Source organism: Crinia signifera, chromosome 1 (assembly GCF_055691185.1).
Source record: "Crinia signifera chromosome 1, ASM5569118v1, whole genome shotgun sequence".
In the NCBI taxonomy this organism is placed as follows: domain Eukaryota; kingdom Metazoa; phylum Chordata; class Amphibia; order Anura; family Myobatrachidae; genus Crinia; species Crinia signifera.
In genome coordinates this window covers 409,801,979-409,828,611 of record NC_139217.1, presented here as the reverse complement: position 1 = coordinate 409,828,611, position 26,633 = coordinate 409,801,979, and the positions used below count along the sequence as shown (strand labels likewise).

The 26,633-nt window shown below is 42.4% G+C and overlaps 1 protein-coding gene across 2 annotated transcripts in view; it reads right to left on the bottom strand.

Moving 5' to 3' along the window:
* SKIC3 (SKI3 subunit of superkiller complex) overlaps positions 1–26,633 on the bottom strand; it is an 83,818-nt gene that overhangs the window by 49,975 nt on the left and 7,210 nt on the right. For both annotated transcript variants that reach the window (XM_083151763.1, XM_083151762.1), the window contains exons 6-14: positions 26,035–26,175; positions 23,042–23,140; positions 18,798–18,906; positions 8,875–9,015; positions 8,539–8,640; positions 8,308–8,447; positions 5,976–6,062; positions 3,952–4,055; positions 2,805–2,931 (exon numbers count right to left, since the gene is read on the bottom strand). In XM_083151763.1, the coding sequence (XP_083007889.1) occupies positions 2,805–2,931; positions 3,952–4,055; positions 5,976–6,062; positions 8,308–8,447; positions 8,539–8,640; positions 8,875–9,015; positions 18,798–18,906; positions 23,042–23,140; positions 26,035–26,175 (1,050 nt within the window). The remainder of the gene's footprint in view (positions 1–2,804; positions 2,932–3,951; positions 4,056–5,975; positions 6,063–8,307; positions 8,448–8,538; positions 8,641–8,874; positions 9,016–18,797; positions 18,907–23,041; positions 23,141–26,034; positions 26,176–26,633) is intronic.

Genomic DNA, 26,633 nt, shown 5'->3' with positions numbered 1-26,633 from the left:
ATAAAGAGCACAGAAGACTATTATAATAGTTATTGATTAACTCGGTTTGATGATAAGCAAGGAACAAATGAAGCCGCGCTCATCTAGCTTGCCTATGGCGTTTGTCCCGCCAAATCGCCACAGGCCGCTTAATCGCACGGCAACGCAATAAGTCGAACAGCTTGGCATTTGGCGTTACCAGAGATCATCCACTTTTTAAAATCACCATTGCACATTAGTTAGAGGTCTAATGCCAAGCTATAGCGAAAATAATCCGCATTGCGCATGTGTGCAGTGTCCATTGAAATGCACTGTAGTGCAAGAACTACGTTAATGTACAATACTGTATTGTACTGTCCACCTACTGGAAAAGTCACATGAGCATGACGAAACGCGTCTAGGAGCTGAACAGGTCTCTCACCTATTGGAATGTATACCATTGTTGATCCACGGCTCATCCTGCTCCCCCTCCCCACTGTATGTCGCCTGTCTCCTACCTGAGTCAGCTGTTCTGACCGACCAAGCCTACCCCTGGGCCTCCCGCAGAGGGACATTCAAGCTAACATGAACATTTCCCAGGACACTGTGAGCTCACGCTGCACGGGCTCCAGTAAGCGGCACTCACCCAGATACGACCCCACTCACTACCAGCCTGCTCACATACAACGAGCATCACTTTGTGAGACAGGAATCTGGCAGCGGTGCTACAGGTCTCAGGCACACATCTACAATAAAGGCTGCAGATCTCTGACTGTGGGCATCTTTCTGCCCGCCAGAGTGGGAAGACAATCACCACTCCACTACACACTCGCAAGCCTATCCATAACAGCCATAGAGATCGCCAACTACCAGGCTGCCGGAGAGAACGGAGCACAGGTGAGCCCTTTATCCCATATCCATAATAGGCATTTACTTATTATCAGCGGAGAACAGACTCCTGCTTTGCTGGGGACACCCAGTACACCAGCATGGACTTACATCACATTTAAGTCCAATCATGACTGCAAAAAAATTTTTGCAGGTTTCATGGCTTTAGATCTTATATATTATTTGCCTTTTATTATTCAATTGTGATCATACTTTATATGCGTTATAAAAATGTGATCAATTAATAATATTATTGATATTCATCTTTGATTATCAAATCCGCAGCTCACATGCACAGTCTACTCCGACAAGTATTCTCTTGTTCCGTAAGTTAGACATTTTTCTCTGAAAATACTATTGCATAGACGTGCGTCTCATTATGTGATTTATAACAGGCTATGGGGATAAGCGAGTGAGTATACAGTACGGTCACCGAGAAAGGGACACTCGTGCGTGTGAGACACTTGTGCGTCCCATTCTCGGCAAACAGCGTGCCGAAGCGGGTGGTGCGAAAGCAGCAACGATAACCGTGGATCCAGTACGAGCAGGCCAGACTAGAGCACCGAGGGGGTTAAAAATAAATAAATAAATCTCTCACTCTAAGAATTGAACCCGGGTCTCCAAGCATGGCGCCTACGAGACCTGGTGATAGCTACCAGTACTCTTGAGTCTATGTAAAGAGTGATCCCATGCCATTGGCTATGCTTACAGTACGTTGCATCCAAGGAACTGCAGGATGCCTGAGCACTGTACATTACATGGCCCACTTGTCAGAGCTTGTATTGTACTGTACTGTAGATAGAACCGCAGCGCCGTTTGCCGAGAATGAGACTCGCAAATGTCTCACGCGCATACTCGGCGAATGACGCGGCTCCATCTGTACTGTATATATATGAGTGGATCATTATCCACCTAGCGGTGATATGTATTGCATGCATATTGTATTGTTTGGCGTGCCACAACGCGCCTTAATGCGTCTGAGCGTGCTACAAAAGTGGCGCGCCATAACCCTCACCTAGGCACGCTGGTGCAATGGACGAGCGTGGCTCCATCTGCAGTCAGCACAATGAGTAAAAAATAATTGCACTTGGGGTGGGATTGTTAAAGTTACCTTATTATGTGCAGCACATTAAAAAAAGTAATCCTAGATTGTGTTACAGTATGTGTTAGGTCTCTTGCAAACACACACATACAGTACAGTAAATCTAAATGTATACATGTACACAGTCACGTGGCTAAGGTGTCCTTCAGTTTACACCTTCCTGTTGGAATCTCCCACATTTCTTCCCTCTAGTAATCAAAGTGAGAACCAACTGTGCTAATCTTGGTACCTAATGAATGCAGAACCATGCACTGCACTCTCACGCTTCCTGCACTAATCCCTGTTCTAAGCCCCTCTCTTGTGGCTGCTTATAGGATCATAGTTTATATTGCATCCTCAGCCTTGTAAATAAATAACCTTATAAAGACAAATCACAACACTACCGTATTCAAAACATAATAAATACCACTCTGGATGCAGACTCCACAAATTACTACAAAAGCTAGGCATAAGAGTGAAATGTTGGGAACAAATTTCATCATTAAAAACATGACACTAAAAAGCATTGGCTTGGGTTTGTGCACATTGGCAGATAAAACAAACGGTTCCACCCCTAGCTCTGTGCGCTCACACATTTGCTATGAACGATCGGAGTACGCTGACGTACTGTATTGGTAAAAGAGGCTAAATATTGGGATTTTACATAACAAATTCAAAAGGCCTTTGGGTATCTATAATAAAAAAAGGACAGATACAATTTGTTATATATATATTATGCTGTATTTAATTAGTGCTTTATTTTTGTTTTCTCATTCATAGCACAAAAATATGAACTTGGCATATTCCAATTTACGACTTACGTATAAGTCAGAATAAGAAAAGTTCTTACAGTATCACAAAAAAAAAGTATATATACCTTCAAGAACTGCGTAACCGCCTTTGCTTTGTCTCGCTTGGTTTCTTCACTCATAAACCAGTAGGTAAGCCCAAGGTAGAAATAGTAATTTGCTATCTCTGGGTTCCTTTCAACAGCAGCCTGAAAACTAAACACAATACTGGCATTTACACATGTACAGTAAGTTCAATGACTGCAGAAATGTAGCAGCATGTAGAGTATATTTCACCTTATGAAGTACTGTAGGTTAGTTCATATGACCAAGTGTATTTACAATGTGATGTGCTTGCTGTTTAAGGACTTTGAGCAAATCCAGCTAAAAAAGTACAAATCTGCACGTGAATGAACCATGTTGCAATGCAACTGCAATGTAAAATTTGCTGACTGAATTAGGGAGGCCCATCCTGTTTCAACTTTAAATTGCAGTACTGTATATAAATAACGCTCCCCAGTACTGATGGGAAAGCGGCCAGTATGATCTTTGCCAGCTCCCCCCACACAGCAAGCACATACTGTATGGCTTTGATAAGGTGCTAAATTGCCTATACTACATGGATTTGCACAGGACTGTAAATGAGATCTGCAAGGTGGCTATAAAGTAGGCATCTCAGACGATATTTCAAACCCCATTCTGAGGTAATTTTACAACGATGGGAATTCTATTACGATGGGTATTCTAGGTGGGATTTTGCCCATAGCGGATTAGCACTAACCTATAATATTGATCTACTGCTCGCTGGAAGATAGGCCCCTATAATTTCACAAAACCTTATACAAATTTGGCATCCCTACTCATTTGCACTAATTATATAAGATTAGTGGTTTCCTTCCTGCATTTTCCCATATCTAAAAAACTGTGACCAGTCACCAATTATGTTATAACCCATTGTTAAAACTGTAGTTATGTGTACTAGGGGATTATTGCTACTCTCCTGGAAGCTGCAGGAGAGCCTTAATTTTCCAGATAGTCCCCATTGCCCTGAAAGAGTAGGCAGATCTCCTGCATCCCACACACTTCCTTGAGAAGTGGGGCAGATAATTACCAAAATTGCGGTGCGTTGTGGAGACCAGCGCCAACCCTCAAAGTGTCCAGCAGCATCATAAGTATAATATAGGGCTCCTTGCCTTCTGGCAATACTGCAAACATCCCTGGCATGTCGTACTGTACCTTTTCTCTGCCTCTGAATACATCTTTTGAATGTAATGTAGTTGGCCCTCCAAAAAATAACCCTCTGCAAACTCAGGGTGCAACTGCCGGAGTTCTCTGGTAATCTGAAAATGATCATACTGTAACATTAACACAAACATCTAACATTTGAATAGATTTTGAGCAAATATGACAGTAGTAGGCAACCTGATAACTTTTAAGGGGTCACATGGGTGTCAATCTAACCTTTCAAGGGGTCACATGGGTGTCAATCTAACCTTTCAATGTGCCACACATAACCCAAAATCTCAGCAGTAAGTTAAAACTATACATTTAGGGGCTGATTTATTAAGTCTGGGTTTGGCGGATGCTGGGAGAACATTACCTGCCTAACTGCATTTTGCCGACTGTGTTGTTTGGAGGAGGAGGAATAATAGTATGCAGCTGTTTTTCAGGGTTTGGGCTACTGTAGGTCCCTTATTTCCAGTGAAGGGCAACCTTAATGCTTCAGCATACAAAGACAGTTTGAACAATTCTATGCTTCCAAATTTGTGGCAACATTTTAGGGAAGGCCCTTTTCTATTGCAATGTGACTATGCCTCAGTGCACAAAGCAAGGACTATAAAGACATGTGCTCTTATTCAGATCTGATCCCAGTACAAATTTGTTCTCAAAATGGGCAAAACCATGTGCACTGCAGGTGGGGCAGATGTAACATGTGCAGAGAGAGTTAGATTTGGGTGGGGTGTGTTGAAACTGAAATCTAAATTGCAGTGTAAAAATAATGCAGCCAGTATTTACCCTGCACAGAAACAAAATAACTCATACAAATCTACTGTAACTCTCTCTATACATGTTACATCTGCCCCCCCCCCCCCCCCCCTGCAGTGCACATGGTTTTGCCCACTTTGAGAACATATTTGTACTGCGATCAGATCTGAATAAGGGCCATGGTGTGATGGGTTTAGTGTGGAAAAACTTGACTGGCCCACATAGAGCATCTATGGGACAAACTGGAATGGAGATTGCATGCTAGGCCTTCTTGTCCAACATGATTGCCTTACCTCATAAATACTCTACAAAATGAAAGGGCACAAATTCCCACAGATACACTCCAAAATCTTGTGTAAAACCTTTTAAGAGGATTGAAAGCTGTTATAGTGCCTGTTGGTTAAATGGTTAAGCGTATATATGTAACGTATATGGACCGCACAGACAGTGTACTGGTTAGCATTACTGCCTCACAGCACTGAGGTCATGGGTTTGATTCCCAGCATTGCCCTAACTGTGCTGAGTTTGTATATTCTCCCAGTGCTTGCGTGGGTTTTCTCCGGGTACTCTGGTCTAAATAAATATACCAGTACGCTTTGTATACAAGTGTCACAAGCTGCAGATGTGTCCTCATTCATCTTTTGCTGCAGTCAGGCCTTGGCAATTACCGAACACGTCCATCTGATCTAAAATATTTTACTGTATACCTTCAAAGGTTTTAGTGCTATTACAGCCATTAATCCAAAATCAATGTTTCAGTCCTTGCTTGAACTTTTCTGAAAGGGATCAAAACAATAATGGCAATAATATCAATAAATCCTACTGATTATTGAGAAGCCTGGTGAGTATACTCCTTAATGACGGTTGTATTTGGTACATGTTTTGCCCTATGGGTGGACACCCCAGCCATTTTACAGTTAGGTGATGTAGATGTGTAACAAGCTCCACCACAGTTTTGCTATTAGCGAATACTAGAACTGTGGCAGTGCATGCTGGGATGTGTTGTTTTTTTTTTAAACTGCTGGAGGACCACAGGTTGACAATGCCCCCAATCTTATATATGGAAAGATTAATCAATGACCCAATTTACAGGGGCAAAAACAGGCAATATCAGTATTGGGTGATATGGTACTGGCACTACCAGTCCATGCACTGAAACGGTCGCCCTCCATCACATTAACCTATGTCCATATGTTTATTTAATTTAGTAAATATTCACTCTTTTAAATTTTTGTTAAAGAGTTTACAAAAGTTTTATTCGATACCAAACATACTTTTGAAGCTTGTTCCACAGATCCTTCCTTTAAATACACCTGGCCCCTGAGAGCTATAAGAACAGGGTCATCATTTTTATTGGATATCTAGAAATAAGACACAATATGAAACCCTGCGTTATTAAACCATAATCAACATTAGAAACATTCAATCTGGATTCAGACTGTCGGGACGCTCCCGAAAGTCGAGATCACTGCCATTTTCAAAGGCTTCCGACGTCAACTCGACAGTTGGTATTCAATGTTCTGACTGTCGTGTGTCGGAAAGGCCATGGATTGGCAAAAACAGATGCAGATTCGACAATCCACGAAGTAACATTTATAAAATGCATTCTATAAAATTAAACATAGCAGCTAATGGCACACTTCTACACTGCTTCATACATCTACCCTATAAAAATATAGAATTTGACAGCAAATCTAGTCTGCCCCTTTTTCAGTTATCCTATTGGGCAAGCTCATCCCTGTTTGATCTTTGTAAGGATATTCCTATGTCTGTCCCAAGTGTATTTTTTTTTTTTTTTTGATAAACAATTTTTATTGAAATTTTCAATTGATTAGTACATAAAAAGCAAGTCAAACAATGTGAGACATAATAGAACTTTGTCAGGAATATAGTAACATCCAAGCAACATTTTGTTGTGATCTGCACAAGGAAAATTGCAAGGCAGCTATTGGTACATTTGAGAAAAATGGTAGCTAATCAGCATTTATGTGTTGTACTGTAGTTAAACTTCTGAGATATTACAGCATTATTTAGTTATAAGTCAAATCAAGTAAAATGCATATGACAGCAACCTAAGGGCAGTAATCAATGTGAATACTGGCGAAGTGCAGCGAATCCTGTTTAGGATTTGCTGCACATTCGCCACTGCTCGCTGCGTTCCGGAGCCTCGCAGGCTCCGGTATTCAACGAGTCAAGGGCTCGCTGCCCCTGACCGGCAAATTTGAGCTCCTGCGGCGTACGCCGCAGGGAGCCTAAGGACGGTGGCAGGCAGGGAGATGAAAGTCTCCCTGCCTGCCCCAGAACGTTTGTGGGGGGGAGGTGGGCTCCCCGGGTGCCAGGCAGCACAGGCTGCCCCCCGGGGGTGCCAGCAGGGGATATTCACTACACCCGATCATGCATATGTAATGATCGGGTGAAGTGAATGTATGAATATCTAATGAGCGGCTCGGCTCCGGCCCCCTGCTGGCTGGTCTGTGTAAAAAAAAAATATATATACATATATATATTTCAGCACATGAATAAAAATAGCATGCCCCTCCTCAGAATAAAATTCCTGATTTTTTGACACCAACTGTAAAAAACAAAACACTTTATTTTAAAAGTTCACATTCCACTTCACCATAAAAAGATAGCGATTGCTACTCGGTGAATCATGGCGAAAAAAACCTTGAAATGTATTCGCCATCTGGCCATTGAATAGGGTGATTCCCCGTTTTAGTCAGAAATTCGCCTTACAGCACAAAATCGCCATAAAAACCTGGCGAATCAGCCTCATTGAATACCGCCCTAAGTCTCAGCGTTGTTTTTTTTTCCTCTCAGTCTCATAAATTAGAGATAAACATTGCGAGCAATCTAAACAATAGTTAACCTATGTAAAAGAGGAGCATCAGCTCCAAGGCCATGTAAGTCGCTGTGGACTGTGATTATAGTGATCAAAATATTCTCACAAAGAGTGAGATCTTCTAATCTATCAGAGAATATAACAAGGCAAATGGGGGTGGGTGAGAAAAGGAAGGGTGGGGGGGGGGGGGGGGAGACATCAGACAGAGTCAGAATCTCTTACGAGTTCCCGATTTAGCGATCTCTTTCTGTCCCAAGTGTATTTACATTTCTTTACTGTCTTATACTACACAAGACGGAACATCTGCTTCTCCTGTACAGTGTACTGCTTTCTCTAAGGCATACAGTATAATAATGCAACACACAGTATAACGTGGGCTGAATAGGTTTGCCTGACATCCACGTTTTGCTAGGGGACTGGTAGTGTTATGTTGCTGCTTTAAAAACTATCAGGCATGCCCAGATGTGTTTAGAAAGGCCGCAGAAGGAGTGTATCACTGCTCACCCACAAAATACATACTGGTGCTACAGTGACCGGCAATGTGGCGCTCAATCTCTGATGTGAGGATAATGAGGATGGACATTTGTACAATCTTTACATTAAGCCATGAATGAAGCAAGACAAGGACTGGTGGGGGCTGCAAATTCTAGTGGTTATTTATTAGTAGTTGCTCATATAATGCATTGGAGGAATACACGCACACACATACAATCATAGCTTATTGTGATTATTTGCACATGAGTCTGTACAACTTGCTACTGCACCTGATCTAGCGTGTTCAGTATCTCCTCAGTGCGGTCTGTGTCAGAGTACTCCAGCAAGGCCTCTGCTTTCAGCCGCAGAGCTAGATCCTTCTGCAGAGTGTCTTCTTGGGATAACTTATCCGGCTGGAGTAACTTCATCACTGAAGGGATAAGAAAGACTCATTGCTAAAAATAAATAAGAGGAAACACGTATGTATTTATATTGAATACAACTGATAGTATTCTCATCACCTTGCTCACAGGAGAAAGCTGCCTTCTCATACTTGCGTAGTTTCATCTGCACTTGTGCCAGTAAGTACCAGCCAGCTGGACATGAACCCACATTCTTCACTCCTACAAAGCCAAAACACAAGTTTCTCAGCGGAAATCCAAAAGGTGATCTCTGACAGAATAGAACCATGTCCTAGATCATTCTGAGCATCAGCTACACACTCCTTCCACCTACAGTACTATATTAATCACACAGCAGTACATAGCACTGTGGTAATTTCACCCTGCTGCTTCTTGTGGATGCGGACAACGTAGTGTACAGTAAACAATGCAACAAGGACTGAGAAGTGGTTTTACCTTGAGATAAGTTTTCCGCTGCCAGCTCATAGTTTTTATTATGCAGAGATTTGATGCCCATCCCGATCAGGCCGGGGCCATTGCATGGTTCCATTTCCACCAGCCTGCTGTAACACTGGACAGCCTCTTCACCAACGTCACCTGCAGCACATTTAAAAGCATTTGTGATGTTAAACAATAAGAACGGCTCTCACCAGAAGCATGCAGATAGAAAAACCCTATACAGTATTAGCAACTTTATATTATTATTATTATTAACAGTTTATTATTTAGCGCACACATATTCCGCAGCGCTTTACAAAGAATAGTTGAACATTCACATCAGTCCCTGGAGCTAACAATCTATAATCCCTAACACACGTACACACACAGACATTGAAAAAGTTCCCAGTTGCCTAGGGAACGAAACGCGTCGACGTCACTTCCGCCCCGGAGCCAACCCACTCCTGAGGTCACGATCCTTTGCATACGGAGCCGGCTTATCGGACTGACTGCGGCTGCTCGTTTTGGAGCCCACCTCGGTGCTTACAGCCTCCCGCATCAGCAAGCTTATCTTACAGCTTATCCACCTGCCGTACCCCACCTGCCGTATCCCACTGGAGAATCAACCCACGGACGCCAGCACATCACGTGCACCGGGTCGAGCCACCGTGTCATCAGGCTCCCCATCCCTCCATAATCAATCATCAAGGAGGGTGAGCATAATACAAGAAGACTCTGCGCTACCTGACTTTTACCATCTGGCGTTACACGCGCTAACAGGCTACACGCAGCTTGCTCCTACTATTTCTAACAAATTGCTCTGGCTTGTACCTTCTCCCAATTCTTCTAACCCACTGCCCCTGCTACTAACACCTTGGCTGATGCAATACCCCACTGATTTCTCAGTGCTCCTGAAATCTACTCATTTGCTAACACGTGGCCGATTGGAGTTGGCTATTGACACTATTTCATTTAAGTGCTTTTTCTCATATGAGAAGCTAGAAATAACTATATGGTATCTGCCTTTTTTATCTTCTATATCATTTGTCTATGTGCATGTAAAAATCTTTTAATGTTTATTTTTTATATATAAAAACTTAATTGTGATATTCAAAACGTGCCCAGATGTCCTTTTGTTCAGCGTGGTTCACCAAGTATTTATCTAGATTCAGCAGCGCAAGTGCAAAACCAATCGTTCCTGCAGATAGAAAAACACATTCCTATACAGTATTAGCAACTTTACATTATTATTATTATTATTATTATTATTAAGTTTCTTATATAGCGCACACATATTACGCAGCACTTTACAGAGAATAGTTGAACATTCACATCAGTCCCTGAAATTTACAATCTATAATCCCTAACACATGTACACACACACACAGACATTCTAGGGTTATTTTTTTTTGTTAGTAGCCAATTAACCTACCAGTATATTTTTTGAAAGTGGGAGGAAACCGGAGTACCTGGAGTAAACAAACCCACGCAAACACGGGGAGAATATACAAACTCTGCACAGTTAGGGCCATGGTGGGATTCGAACTTATGACCTCAGTACTGTGAGGCAGTAATGCTAACGATTACACCATCTGTAATAATATGATCCATATTTACTGCACATGAACACAGACGAGACATGGCCACCATCCAGGTAACAGCAGCACGAGCTGACCAGGCAATGAGGGTTCCAGGCTGTTCCTGGCGACCCTTACCTGTGTCCACACCCATGCTTTGTAACCAACATGTAGGAGGGAGACACTGAACACACGGGCATTTTGCGTAATCACTGAAAGTGTTCCAGGTCCTCAAATAAAACCAAAGGCTCTAATCTAACTTCAAATATACAAAATGTTGGAAAATTATTTTTTTTTTTTCCAGGAGAACATATTTCTTTATATGATAATTGTGGGTTTCTTCTGCAGCTAGTTAGGGGTTCAATTTAAAAAGTCACTTCCTCAATAAATGTGGAAATTTTTTATTTTTTTTTTGGTTAATTTAATGGTGAGGGCAGGATCGAATTATTGTTTAATTTTTTTTTTCTTTTATTCATTGAAGCAGTTGAGAATAAATCATTACAATGAAAATGCGTACATAAGGTAACATATAAAATGTACAATGTATCGACAAAATAAAAAAGTACAGTACAATAACGTTCCAGTGTATCATTGTCACTTATTTAAAGAGTAACAGTACTAAAACAAAAGATAAATATCTATTAAGATAACTGGAACATTTTTTGAACTTTTTTAAAACAAGAAAAATAGACACATGGGACTTTGTGCCTGATTCAGACTTATTTGCAAATTTGTCAATTATTGAACAACCGCGCATGCACATGGTACGCAGTGGGCATGCACGAGGTCCCCCTGTAAACAAAGACAGCCTTTTGGAAGTGGACTGACAGGCGGCTAGCATTTGGCCGTTTACGAGGGCGGCTGGTGTTTCCATACGGATTTACCCTGATCACAGGGCTGCAAATGCATTTGCAGCCCTGCACAATCACAGATAGTAACTGACCATGGGGCCGATTCAGACCTGATCGCAGTCCAGCGATCACTTAGCCCTCTCCCTGCCTATGTGGGAACCTGCCCCTGGTGTGCGGCTGTGAATGACATGGTGGAATTTCTTTCATAATCGCTCACCATCTAAAGGAATTCCCTCCCACCGTGGTCAGCACTGTGTTAGCAAAGAGTTAGTGGGCGCCGCGATGGCCGAGGGGAGATCGGGGCCGCTGATGGGCCTCCCTCCCATAGGCCGAGCCTGTCTGCATTTTTGTGCGGCAATCCCAGAAAATGCTGTGGTGCCGGCCACAAACGCAGTTTTTTTATCAGCCAGCGTACGGCCTACAATCACAGTCCGTCACTGGCTGTGGCCTCGCGGACGCACTGCGGACCATGCGCGGTCCTCTGATAATCGCCAGGGCTGCAAATTTCCAGCTCTGGCGATTATCGGAGGACCGTGCATGATTCAGCCCCTTTGTTATCCATAATAAGAAACTGACTACATTACATCAAATAAAAATGCTTAAATACATTTTCTTAGCTTTTTAAGAAGGCGTCACTTTCAATGGGAGCGGTGTTATTGCATCATCTAGGGGCGGATGCAGACGCACTCAATACAGAAGTTTGTGCATGCAAATAAAAACTCCTAATACCACATATGTATGATGGATTTGTTATACTTAACACATAATCTCACATAATGCGTACTGCACAAAGGCGCTGTGGAGATTGAGACCAACATTTTCAAAAATATTGTTAAAAAAAATTATGTGTTCTTAAGTGGTGACAGAGAGGTGGCGCCCGCCTCAGAACCAGGCCCTTAATATCAAAACAGTGTGGCTGATGACACAACATAGCTGAAACTCTCAATAAGAAAATAAGCTAAAAGTAGAACAAGAATTATAAAATACAGTGGTCAGTCTCTGGGATCTCAATAAATGCATGCACCTGAAATTCTTGCCTACAAGCTTCATCAATGTATGCGGATTAATGGAAGAAAAAAGCAAATGTAGAATTCTCTATGCTAAAATTACCCAAAATGTGTTTTCTTTACCAAAACTACTGTTTCCAGCATCCTTATTTCCCTACTTAGTGAAAAACATCAGAAGACGGTAATGAGGAAACCACAGAAAAACACGCTTAATACAAGCTTCATTTATTGAGAATGTTGTCTGATTATCCTAAGCCGTAGGCCAGGTACAAGGCGCTCCCCTGAATAGACTGGCCGATGGATATTCTACTTCCCATGATGTGTTATAAATAACTGGCAATCAGCACTGAGGCAGATTGCTGCGCAAGTATCCTTGTCTCTGAATTTACTGCAATTACTGCGCAATTCTGCAGAGCATTACACAAGGTCACCTTGTACAATATGTTCTTTCTGGTGAGTGGAAAATAGCCCTCGCTCTATTAAATCTCTACATAGGTTTTTACTTCGAACACCATTGTAAGAACAACATAATGAGAACCATTCCATGCTGGACAACAACAATGCAGCCTTGAATAATAGCACTAATGCCGCAGCCATGGTTGCCGTGTAGCTCATTATATAAAGCATCAGCGATGTTAGGAACAGTCCACAAAAGGGGATTTGATGGACTATGGATCTCTGTAGGCTTTTGGTTGCTTGACCAGTGAGGTGCCATTTGCCATAGCTACACAAAGGAAAGATTGTCACAAGGGAGAAGGTTTATTGATACAGATGTAGCAACGGTCATTGTGGATGTGATGTGTCGCTAGCGCCCATTTTGCACAGCAAGTCGCACCTGTGAATCAATGCGCCAATCTGCCAGCTTATATATTCTCAAAAAGTAGCGGGTACTCTCATTATGCCACACACATCGTACCTGTGACATGGAGGTGGCTAGATGTGCGTGGCTACACCTGTATTACACCAGCTCAACAGCACATTAGGCTCTCTGCCCCGCTGGCTGCAGAAGCAATAGGTGGAACCACCGGCACTATCTGAAACACATACATATCTTGTGACCCGAAATATATTGACAAGCTGGGTTTTCTGGATATGGGTTTTCCCCATAATTACATTTAAGAATTTTAAATCTTTACCATTCCCAATCATAGTCCACGTGGCAGGTAAAGTATGAAAAAGTTGACCATGTGAAACTATTGACCATGTTGATGTAATGAATGTTGGTCGATAGCGGTCGATCTGTTGATTGTCAGCCTAAAGTCTGGATACCTACAGAGATAAAGTGGCTCACTAATACCCATTTAAGATCGCGAATGCTGGGTTGCCCCTGGGATTTGGACACTGGTCCGTCAAAGTAGTCCTGCAATTGCGCTAGCTGTGGCTGTCAGTGACCCGGCTTATTGCCGGGTCCCTAACGTCATCCGGTGGGCAAAGCATCATGCGGGGGGGGCAGGGGAGGAGACAGCAGCATCACTTCAGTGCTGCCTCCTCCCCTGCCCATAGCAGTGAACGGGACCCATGACTCTCGACCAAGGTTACCCTTTCAGACTGCCCAGCAACCTGGCTCTGACCCAGGTAAAATCCTTCTTTAACCAGGGTCAGATTGCCGGGTTTTTCAAAATGGTTCTTTCACACCACACAGAGACCCGGGTTATTTGTACCGTGTGAAAGGGGTAATAAGCCCCCATTTGTGGTGGGAATCTAGGGTGTTGGCAGTCTCCAGAACTAAGGTTATGCAGAAAGAGTGTAACTGGGCTGTAATATGTAGGTAATGGTCAACGTAGACTATACAGAGGGCCAGATGTATCAAGCTTTAAAAAGTAAAAAAATTGGATAGTGATAGAGAGTCAGCCAATCAACTCCTACCTGTCATGTTACAGGCTGGGTTAGAAAAAATGACAGGAAGGAGCTTATTGGCTGGTTGTTTATAACTCTCCATTTTATCACTTTTTTGAAGCTTGATACATCTGGCCCAGAGTAACTTGAAATATGCCTGCTTTTAGATATAACTGAGCAAGTTACAAAATCAGAGAAAACAACGTTCAAAGAAAGGAAGCGGAGGTATAACAGCATGCAGAACATACCCTACCAAAATCCACTGACCGCACATTATAAAATCGTATACAAGAACTCGAATGTAAAAACAAAAAGCAAACGTTATACAAGGTGACCTAGGATGGCCACAAACATGCCTGGCACATCTGATCTCACGCATATTAAACTAAATGCATCAAGTGATAACTGAACAAAGCACCTATTTCCTTAAGACTCCAATGGGAAACCGCCATTAAGGTGTTGTATATCTTTAGTGTGGCAAGATAAGGAGACAAGTAACAATGGCTGAGAGCTCTCAGGCATAGCAGCCAACTGAGGAGAACCCTGTTCAAAGGGAGGTCTCAAGGTTTTTGCTCAAGGTGAAGGAATTACCACGGCAGCATACCACGTTGAGGTCTGTACAGGTAGGAGGTAGTAAACACTTTGGCTCTTTGGTATGTTAAATCATTGATTTAACTTTGAGGAGGCGTAAAATTAAATGTTATATCTGACTAAAAAAATCAATAGGACAAATGAAAAAAATGCAGTAATACTTTATTATTTGAGATATAATTAAATATTCTATTAACAGTTATGTATACTGCATATCTATTCATATACAGTAGGTGTATCTCATTGATGCCTTATCTTCTTTGTATGTGGTGTAATAGAACATAAAGAATACACTTATTGAGACAGGATTTGGATACTATAATTGTACGTATACAGTATTTATAATGCATCAGTCATGCATATTGATTGAGACAGGATCTAGATTTTACATTTATAGAACCATTAATACACAAACCCTGACAAATTTAAGTCAGAATGACCAGAAGCATCCTAAAAGTCTCAACAAGGCTCCAGCAAAAATATCTACGGGGAAAAGATCTAATGCATCCATGGATCCTAATAAACGTAACAAACGTGATCAATATCATTGTATAGCACCGGACAGGCGACATATAGTACAGAACAAAAATACAATATGTGCAGTACAAAGGCATGAGTCACACAGGTAGACTTACAAGTAGAAAAATGTATGTACATAATGGTTAAGGTGTTACCAAATGTAAAGGAGACATTTTCTGTAATGGCGTTTTATGTAATCGCAGTGGGTTAATGTGCTTGTTGATAGATGGCGTGGCGTTTTTCCCAGTTGCGCATCTGCAGTGAACGGCTTTGCCTCAGGTTCTCAAATTCTGGAAAGTTTTTTTTGCGCGGTCCCATACATTTACCGCAGGATGAAAGCAGTGTATGGAGAGCAGTGTCTTGCACGGCGCATCATTTGGGAATGAGATCCTTCACAGCCGAAATTGTGGCAAGGTTGGTGACAACGTGCACCTGCCCGCGCCATGGCAAGTTATTGATGCTTTCGTGAACTGCCTCATAGCGCTGACACCACCGGAATATGGTACACCGTGCAAGACACTGCTCTCCGTACACCGCCTTCATCCTGCGATACATTTCTGAAGCATGCTTACCTTCTTCGTGAAGAAATTGGATAACAGCTTTTTGCTCTGAACTGGAGGAATCCATCATGCACCCGACCACGCAAAACAACTTTCCAGGAATGAAGAAACTGAAGCAAAGCCGTTCACTACACATGCGCAACTGGGAAAAACACCACGCCATCTATCGGCAAACACATTAGCCCACTCTGATTACATTCAAAGCCACTAAAGCAAAAGTCTCCTTCCCATTTGGGCACACCTTACACATGCTGAATACGTATACCTTTGAAAAAGTCATCAGATGATGATACGCGTCAGTGAGACACTAATTACTGGACATTGGATAGCTTTTTTTCAGGACCAACCCGTCTTGAACCAGCTCCCCATTGCTTCACCCCCAAGGTTGAGAGGAAACCATACAACCTCAAACACAGCTAACTGGGACACCACCACCTGCTCAAAGCTTGGATTGCCTCTTCCGCAAAACCTGTGAGGACATTTCCCACAACACTGGGATAAATACTTTGCAGCATTACTTTTATCAAGCCAGGTTAATAAACACACAATGCTGTTGATTTAAACTGTTGAGACTATCACACAGCCAGAGCATCATAGAAACAAGCTGCAATCCCCCTAAGTATACATTCATATACGTATATATACCTTCCAATGTCCTTTCATCAGTTTTTTTTATGTTTAGTTTTATTTATTTTGAACTGTTATTATTATGTACACAGTACGAGTGCACTTAATGTTATTCTTTGCTTTATGGAGATATATTTTTAATTTAATCCGTTAAAATACAGAAGGTTACCTATTAATAATAAAAATTTGTTGTAATACCCCATTGATCACACTCACATTAAGCGCTCCATTTTCTTTCTTCCACATGCTGAATTCAGCAGACTAACAATCTCTTATACACCATGGCAGCACAAAATATAATAGATGTACAAGAGGGTAACTACCATAAGAAATTAAATTTGAAATAAAATACCAACTATCAGGTAATGCTTCACCCTCAATGTGTTCTTGAAGCCTCAATTATAATCATCTGCTACAACAAAATGGATGATATCTTAAACGGCATAATTTTGAACACGATATGGAACTACGTCAGGAAAATTATAGTTAAAGAAAATGAAATTTAATTGGGAAGTTCAAAAGAGAACAAGTATCTCAGAAAACAGAACAAGAGAAAAGTATCATAGGAATACAGGAATCTGTATGGGTACATGCATTTATGCGTTTGGTAATTCAGGATTCAGGATATTGTGCATTGAGGATATTGGAGAAATAACTGTAGCGACCATTTTAGAGTAGTAAGTAACCCGGCCACAGTCAACATCCAAATGGAGCTGACAAAGCTCAGGGGAAGTTAGTTACAATCCAGGGATATGTTTGAGGTAGGGAGGCATCAAAATGATATCTGTTTCCCAATACAAACCAATGCAATAAGTGGGAGATCACACCAAGAACATAGAAAGTTTCAAACAAAAAATGGTAAGTTCCTTGAGCACATTTGTGCCCCCTCCCCCCTCATTTGTTTGGTTCTCTTTGGGCCAGATGTGTCAAGCCTCAAAAAGTAATAGTGGAGAGTGATAAACAACCAGCCAGTCAGATCCTACCTGTCATATTTTTTTCAAACCCAGACTGTAACATGGGAGTTAGGAGTTGATTTGTCACTCTCCATTTTAACACTTTGTGAAGCTTGATACATTTGGCCATTTACTTATAGGACTAGAAAATCTGAGGTAGTTTTAGGCCAAATTTCAGACTTTCTGAAGAAATATAGAAAATTGTGAAGGGTTCACAAACTTTCAAGCACCACTGTAGGTAGGTAGGTAGATGGATATAGATAGATAGAGGTCTTAGAATGAATAATTGAATTATAACTGGCGTTAAATACCTTGATGGATATTGTGTGGGCTGCAAGTTTCAGCAGGTCTTTAGAGCCTAGATCAGGGTAGACTCAGACTTTGCTTTTCACAGAAAACTGTCAAAGGTGCAGAATTATAAATATTTGGGATGCAGGGAAAGTCTGGGATATATATGGCGTCTCCAAACTGAGGGTTTTCGTGCGGCCTGGAGAGGTGTATTAGTACACAAATGTCCCATGAGGTTAGGGTATGAGACACCCAAATGTAGGCAGGTTTGGCCATAAGTGCTGGGCAAGCAGTGATGCTCCAGATGCTGTAGAACAACACATTAAAGTGTCTTGTTTTGCTGTTATGGCATACTGGGATGTGTAGTTCCCCAGCAGCTGCCTAAAACTGGTATAGAGGATGGTTGAGGGCTGCATTTAATGTGGAGGAAGTTCCCAGGGTTAAAATGAATGGATGTTATAAACAAGGTGCGCAGTGATACTCTCCTGACTGACATGCTGCAGTACCAGGCATACATTTCCACTCCAGCTACATCCACATCTAGCCCATAGGGGAGGTAGTTTCAGGGGATTTTAATGAAACATTACTCTACAGAAAGGGTAGTGGATAAGTGGAACAGCCTCCCATCAGAGGTGAGAAGCTAAGACAGCAGTACAATTTAAACATGCTTGGGATAGGCATAGTAATAGCAGTACAAAGAACGAAGAAGCAGATGTATTTTGAGTCACATAACATGCGCTGATAACACTTCCCTATACATTAATGTGGAGGGGAGTGTTACATGACAGGAACTGACCGTTCTGACACTTGCAGCTACCATTTTTGACAGCTGCAGGTGTCATTGCACCAATGCTGCAGCTGCTGTCTCCGTGTTGCGTTGGAGATCTTTCGAGGCTTGCATGTCAAGTAGAGCTGGCCGGGGGAGAGACAGCAGATTGGCACTGGGCTATATTGGCCAACCAGTTTTTATCATCACTAAAATGTTATATGTTTCTAGGTTTACAAATGGTTTGCAGACCATATCTAAGCAAAGCTAAAATCTAAAAAACATACATACAGTACACCAGAGATAATTTGAAAAGTGACAAACTCCACATACTGTATATGAAGCAAGTAAGAAAAGATGGCTTACCAGACTGAATGTAGTGCAAGCTAAGCACTTCCAGCGGGTAACAGATGGAAGGGTACAATGCAGTCATGTGGTTACATGTCTCCTTTAACTTTGCTTCTTCATGCGGCATCTGACAGAGATAAATACAAAGTTAGGAAACAGCAGCTCCCGCAATGTGGCACTAAGCACTGCGTTATGCACATAGATGGTTTTTATCCAGAGGTGTTACTGCACATAATTGGTTTACTTCTCAGAATCTTATTTTTCTTTATTAAAAAAAAACTGGTAACATAAATGGAAAAAAAATTAACCCTTTGAGTGCCAAGAGAATTTGTCGAAATAGGTGTGGAAATCGGCAAGCAAATTTTTTTTATTCACCATAATGATTTGTAATGTTGACCTTACTGTATATTGGAAATATAATCTTTTTTTTTTTTTTTTTTTTTTAACACAGTTTTTTTAATTTGCATATATGTAACAAATGTGAGCAATGCTGGCATTTCCTAGCAGATATTCTGCACATCTCTCACAGACCTGTTGGCCCTCAAAGGGTTAAGGCTAGATTTATGAAGACGCAGCTTCTACACCCTTTCACATGGAAGTATACTTGAAAAAAAACAAAACACATAGTAAACAGCACAGTTATAACATTTCCAAGGCATCCCTCTAGTTCCTTTCAACAGCTTTTTCACCAATTGGGTCTGTATTACACTTGGACCTATCACAGGCAGGGTGCAATACAGGTTGGACACACACCGAGGAAGCTGCTAATATACTTTCTTTACATAGGGACCTGTTTTCTGCCAACGTTTCACATTTTCCGTTTGGTACTCTTTACTTAGAAGGGCGCCCACGATTTTGATCGTGGGCATCGTTAGTAAAAAATCTCGGGCATCTCGGGCATTGAATGCACTAAAAAAATCGGGTGCGATCAACCGACGAGATGCCCGAGATTTCCCATAGGGAACAATGTTAAATGTCTCAATTGACCCAATTTTCCTGTTCAATGCCTCAATTGACCCGATTTTTCCATAGGAAACAATGTTAAATGGGCCACAGAGGCCAAATAGGCACCCTGAAGTGTATAATGGCCACCCGAATTGTTAACGCCACCCCACGATCAACGTCAACCCGATGCGTGGCGAGCGCAGCGAGCCCGCGAGGGGCGGCGGTACGCGTCCTACGACCTTTTCATACCCCCACTATCCACGTCGGCGTGGAGTTGAGAATAGAAAGTGTGGCGAGCGCAGCGAGCCACCGAGCCCGAAGCGTGGCGAGCGCAGCGAGCCCCGCGAGGGTACGCGGACAGCTGTGAAGCCCGCGAGGGGACGCGGATACCTGTGAAGGTATCCGCGTCCCCTCGCCACGCTTCGGGCTCGGTGGTTCGCTGCGCTCGCCACACTTTCTATTCTCAACTCCACGCCGACGTGGATAGTGGGGGTATGAAAAGGTCGTAGGACGCGTACCGCTGCGCTCGCCACGCTTCGGGTTGACGTTGATCGTGGGGTGGCGTTAACAATTCGGGTGGCCATTATTCACTTCAGGGTGCCTATTTGGCCTCTGTGGCCCATTTAACATTGTTTCCTATGGAAAAATTGGGTCAATTGAGGCATTGAACAGGAAAATCGGGTCAATTGAGACATTTAACATTGTTCCCTATGGGAAATCTCGGGCATCTCGTCTGTCGCATCGCACCTGATTTTTTAGTGCATTCAATGCCCGAGATGGCCGAGATGGGCGCCCTTCTAAGTAAAGAGTACCTTCCATTTTTAATTGGAGGGTCAAGGAGGACACTCTGTTATTCAATATACGAGACACTTACTGTATACAACAGGTGCATAGAGAATGTGACTCCTCTTTATAATCTATGTAGATGGTTTATATCTATGCAGCTTTGCTAAGCTCTGCAAGCATTTATTATTAACAAAGTAATGCTGTATTGTATTATACCATGTATGCATAAATACACTTATTACCTGCTCTGTCAATGTTTTAGTTATTTATATTTAGTAAGGGGATTTGGCTGTTCTCAGGGGCTAGTCATGGGCTATTTTGCGCCCTTTGCAAGATTTTAGCTGGATCACACTGCTGCAGTTCCCAATGATTCAAGGCTCATGCAACACCTAACCCCCCCATCCATCACCCAGGCTTGCCCAACCCCTGTGCCTGGATCTAAGTCACTCTAGGCAAAGGCTGGCTTTGGCTGTACTGCCCTTGGAAATTCATATGGCAATAATCATAAAAGCAACATATCTATTAGTAAAGCCATGTTAACTCATCAGGGTAGAACAGTCAACAATCTATTTGGGTTTGGGTTTGGGTTTGAAAAAGCAAAAACTTAGTAGTTCTACCCTTAGACGGGTAACTCTTCACTACATTCCCATCAAGTTAGTGGCTAGAACTAGTAAGTCCAGAAGAAAGGACATACCAAAACAGGACCGTACACAGTTTTCCAGCTGCTGTTCTACAACCTTCACAGCACTCCATCTCTCTGTAACTCTGTGCAGGCTGTTGGATTTATATTACAGTAGTCCTGTCAGCTTTTGTATAAAATCCATCATTGCATTCATTAATTCATCATAATGAGAGTTTTATACTGAACTCAGGGTTCGTTCTGTTAAAAGGCCTGCAGTGTTGTGATCAAGCAGGATGTAGTTCGCATCCAGGTGCTCAGGATGCTGGAAGATGGAAGACCGGGGCTGGTATCTTGACAAATGTCACAATACGGACACTGGCATGTTAGGCCGGTTTCACACACTCCGGCTCCTGCCGGATGGTGAAATCCCGTACGACCAGGGAGCCGTGCCGCACATATTAGTTGTGAATGGACACTATTGTGTCCATTCACACGGGACGGCCACGGCCCGGCCGCACGGTTGCAGCCGGATCCCGCCACTGGAAGGGACGGCTGCCGGGCTGTGGCCATCCCCTCCATGATAAAGTACTGTGTGCGGCACGGCTCCCTGGCCGTGCGGGATTTCACCGTCCGGCAGGAGCCGGAGTGTGTGAAACCAGCCTTAAGGTTAGGCTGAGGGATTTAAGGTTAGAGTTTGACTTCAGGAAGGGATGAAGGTTAGGATTTGGCTGCAGGGAGTTGTGAAGGTTAGGCCTCGGGAATGGAGGGATTATGGTCAGGGGGAGGGAGGGGAGAAGGTTAGAATCATTAGAACCGAATGCCGGGGTCAGTTTTCTGAATGCTGGCATTCTCAGTGCCAGGATCCCGTACCCAACCTTATCAAGCTACATCTTGCATCATGAACAATGGGACCAAAAATAGATACTGTGTTATAACTGCAGACATCACTTTGGAACTCTTTGTTTAGTGATGCAGTGCTGCTCAGCCATCATTATTGTTTACTGTAATGTTACAGATCTTGTCTTACATTTCTTCATCCAACAGCATACCAGGTGTTCTTAGGTACTTATATGTTAGTTGGGCGCCCACTATAGTTAGTACGCTCATACCTCCACTATCCATGTTGGCATGGAGTGGATTTTATATAGGAGTGGCGAGCGCAGAGAGCCACCAAGCCCGAAGCGTGGTGACCCTAGCGAGCACCGCGAGGGGAGGTGGAAAACTAAGCAAATAGCTCAGTGGACGCCCAACTAACATATAAGTACCGAAATCTTCAATTACCCCTTTGTTTCTTAGAATATCGCTGCCAAATGTTTGACTGTGCCAGGTTGAAAACAGATTGAACCACCTTCCATCCCTGCAGTCAAGAGCCGTATCGGGCATGTTGAGTGCATATAAAAGATTATATACTACATACACGACAGACCTGACCTCTACACAAAAGCGTTCCATCATTATCACACCTCCGTCTAATTTCAGCCTTTCCTCCATAACGACCCTTATCCTTCCTTCATAGACTCTAAAATTCTTCCCCCTAATGTAAGCGCCTGAAAATACATTTATACCCTACATTGTAATTGCTACTCGTAACTGTCCATTTCACCCGACTACTTGAGGCTACGGTTTCTTTGTTTGTATGTTTATATTTTTCCTGCAAATGTCAATTGTGTACCTGATGTACTTTTTACTGCAATTTTAACCTACAAAATAAACTTTTAATCACAAATAAAAATCTAGGATAAAGGTTACAGCAATCATACATATTTTCATATAGACTAGGCTCCGAATTCATTGTGCACTATGTACTGCGACTGTCTGTTTGATGGCCATGTACTTACAGTAAGGATAGGATGTGCTTTCAGCTCTAGAATAGAATATTCTCTGCAGGCCTACAGTATAGGTAATTTACCTTAGAAAGCACGAGAATGTATTGCTGGTAAAGTGTCCTGTGCTCTTCTCCTTGTATCTCATCCAGGTAGGAGAAGGCATTTTCAAAGGCATTTAAGAGCTGCAATAAACACAGATTGGTTATATGTATATTGGAAGCAATTACATATAAATTACATATACCAAATATCAGCACTACACTTCAAGTGCACTTAATACGGATAAACTTCAATACAATAACTACGGCCTAAAATAACACAATGCTTGACAGAGTTCTGCCATCCATAAAGTAAAAGTAACCATGACTGTTGCAATCCCGAGCAATCTGGATTGCCAATGAGAAGACAGGTAACAGTATTTCTGGGTAGTTTTCTGTATATCTTCTTTAACGTTTGATGATAAAGGGCCTGATTCACGTCCGCTCGCTAAGCAGCAGTCGTTCGCTTAGCGGTCCCCCGGCGAATCCCCTCAGAAGCAGGATCCGGACTATTTGTCTACAGCAAAAAGATAGACATCCATTAGGTCGACACCACGTCTAAGTCGACAGTCAAAAGGTCGACATGGGTTTTTTCACTGTTTTTTTGAGCCGACGTGCTGACAGGCGGTATTTCACTTCAAACTGTGTCGACATTTGGGTAAAAAAAACTGTGAAAAACCCCATGTCGACTTTTTGACTGTCGACCTAGACACTGATTACATAATGCTAATGTCGACCTTTTTGCATGTCGACCTTTTTGCTTGTCGGCCTAATGGTTGTCTATCTTTTTGCTGTAGATCCCTTGTCCCGCTTCCTTTAGAAGCATGCGGATATGGCTGTGTATGCTTTCACATCCATTCACATGCAAGCGTACGGGGGGGGGAAATCATTTGATGGTCACCGACCATCGAATTATTTTTTTTCCCCGTTCACAAATAAAAGTCAGTCTACACTGACTTTTATTTGGCATGGAAATGTCCAGGGCAGGCGCTGACGTCACGTGATGTCACGCCTGTGTATGCATGGGGACACCCAGTGTTTTTCTGGGCGCACCCACTGTTTTTGCAGGCACGCCCAGGAAACGCTGAGCATCCCCATGCACCAGCCCACTGTCTGCAAATACCTCGGCGACTGGGATAGTAGCCAAAGGCGTTCGCACGTGGGGGGGGGGGGGGGGCTGCACATGCTCAATCGCATATGCGCAGTTCCTAAACCATCGTAACGAGGCTGAATTCGCTGAAATGCGAATGTAGTTAATCATCCCCAAAAGCTGTCTGGTAGCACACAATAGCTGGATGAAGCCAGGGTCTTTGTCTGCATAACATACTAACATGTAGGCTGGAAAAAAAAGGATGTTCCCGTGCACAATGCTACTGTGTTTGATACACTTAACATGGTCTCACTAAGGCTGGGTCAGACAGTTACTGGGACCACCACAGTGCCATGAAATGATCTCAGATGAAGGATTAGGAATTATCCACAATACATGCTTTTCTCCACACTTCCATTTGGGTGTGGATCAGTTGGTCACCAGCAAGTTATTAGACAGTCATTAGGTCGACATGCATTTAGGGCTACATGTGTCTAGGTCGACATGCAAGAAGATTGACATGATTATAGGTTGACAGGGTAATTAGGTCGACATGAGGTTTTTCACTGTTTTTTTACCTGAATGTCGACACAGTTGACATGGACACAGGTTAAAGTGCACTGCTGCGCTCGGCACACTATTTTATTCTCCCACCACGCCCTAGTGGATGGTAGGGCATGAAATACTGCCAGCCAGGACACGTCGGCTCAAAAAAACAGTGAAAAACCCCATGTCGACCTTTTGACTGTCAACCTAACCCATTTCGACCTAATGACCCTGTCGACCTTCTTGCATGTCGACCTAACGACTGTCTAACAACTTGCTGGTGACCCAATGACCGTATCCTCTTCCATTCCCCATTCCTTCTGGTCATGGCTTATTGCACGCATTGATCTTGAATGTGCTCATCTCCTTTCTTTATTTAAACCCTGACCTTTCTATTTTCAGTGCTGATGGTGGTGAGAATCTCACTGTGGAGCCTTTATGTTCTCTGAACATTACATAGTGAGATTTTCGCCCCTTCTTCATTCAGAATTTAGATGTTTTCTCTGCTGTCCTTATTTCAAAATGTTGAAAAGACTACTGCCATTATCTTTTCCAATGATTCTGTATTGCTGGTTTAGCTATCCTTATTTTACAGTACATGATATTGATCAAAGTACATTATTCTCTTTCACATGCAAATTGCTTACTAGCAATGTCTGATATTAATGACAAACTAAACACTACAGATTCAGCTGCTGCTGCTTTATCCTCTTACACTTTATCACTTCACCAGGCTTAATACATCTGCCCCATTGTGTGTTAAACAGCCCTTCTAGTCGCGCAATGCCAGTAAAACACTATAGAATAGCATTTTGTATGCTAATACAGCCGCAGATAGCACAAAGAATATAGGCATGCTGCATATACCTTTAATTAGCAGAAGCTGCTTGTGCATCCTAATTACCCTGTGGAAAAAAAAGCACTGTAATAGAAAAGGTTGCATGCAAAGACGCTCGGCGCTACTGAGTCACATTAAGCTAGGGTGGCCAATCCCAGGATCGGTGGAATCCCTTGATTTGGCCCCCAAAACGCCGGTATTTCAGAATTAGACTGCACTCCCGGCTGCACCCACACATGTATATATACGGGCATTTTTTTTTATTAGGGGAGCCAATCCCCGGATTGAGCATTTTTCAATCCCAAATCTGGGATTGAAAAAAATGCCCCGGGATTGGCTTCCCTACATGGAGCTCATGTGTTATTCTTAAAAATCCAAATATATGCTCCTTGGCTCACTAGCTATGGAGAACCCTCCATATTGTTTTTTTCTTCTTCAAAATATTTATACCATTGTGCATTTACTGCATATGCACCACTAATAATCATCATGTACATGGGTGTGGGTATCCGGTATGATATATATTAGTGTTTTCTTCTAGTGGCTGGAACTACTGTAATGTACCTGCTGCTGGGTCTCATTGTCCTGAAGCTCTATGTCCACTTCTAGCAACTCAGTCATTTTTTTCCAGAGCTGATAGAGTTCATCCTTGTTGATACCTTCATCTTGCTTTAATTTGATTAACTGTTGCCAGGATTGTGCAGCCTGTCATTGAAAAATTGAATTAATCTATGAATTACAGGTAAAGCCACATGAATGCTGCACATTAAATGTACATGGGTAATCACGCTTGAAAGTAAAGATTGTTATTTTTGAACATTTTCAAGCAACTTCTATATTCAGTTAAGAATTCTAAAGTATTTGGATATACACGTTTAGTTTCATATAGTATTTAGTGTTTTATTATAATTGAATTCAAAGCTCTCACCTATCCCTCACACTACAGAGGAGATCTGATAAAGACCACCTTTCTCTGTATTTGCATAACTTGTTAACCAATGCTAAGAATGAACAACACAAACATGTTTCTATATAAAAGCACTCTACTTTTGTGTATCATATAAGAAAACACAAAGGAAGAAATTTAATAGGATGAGAGATTCAGAAAGTGAGAGGTTTGGGAAGACATTGGCAGTTTTTTTTTAAGCGGCAATCATTTACAC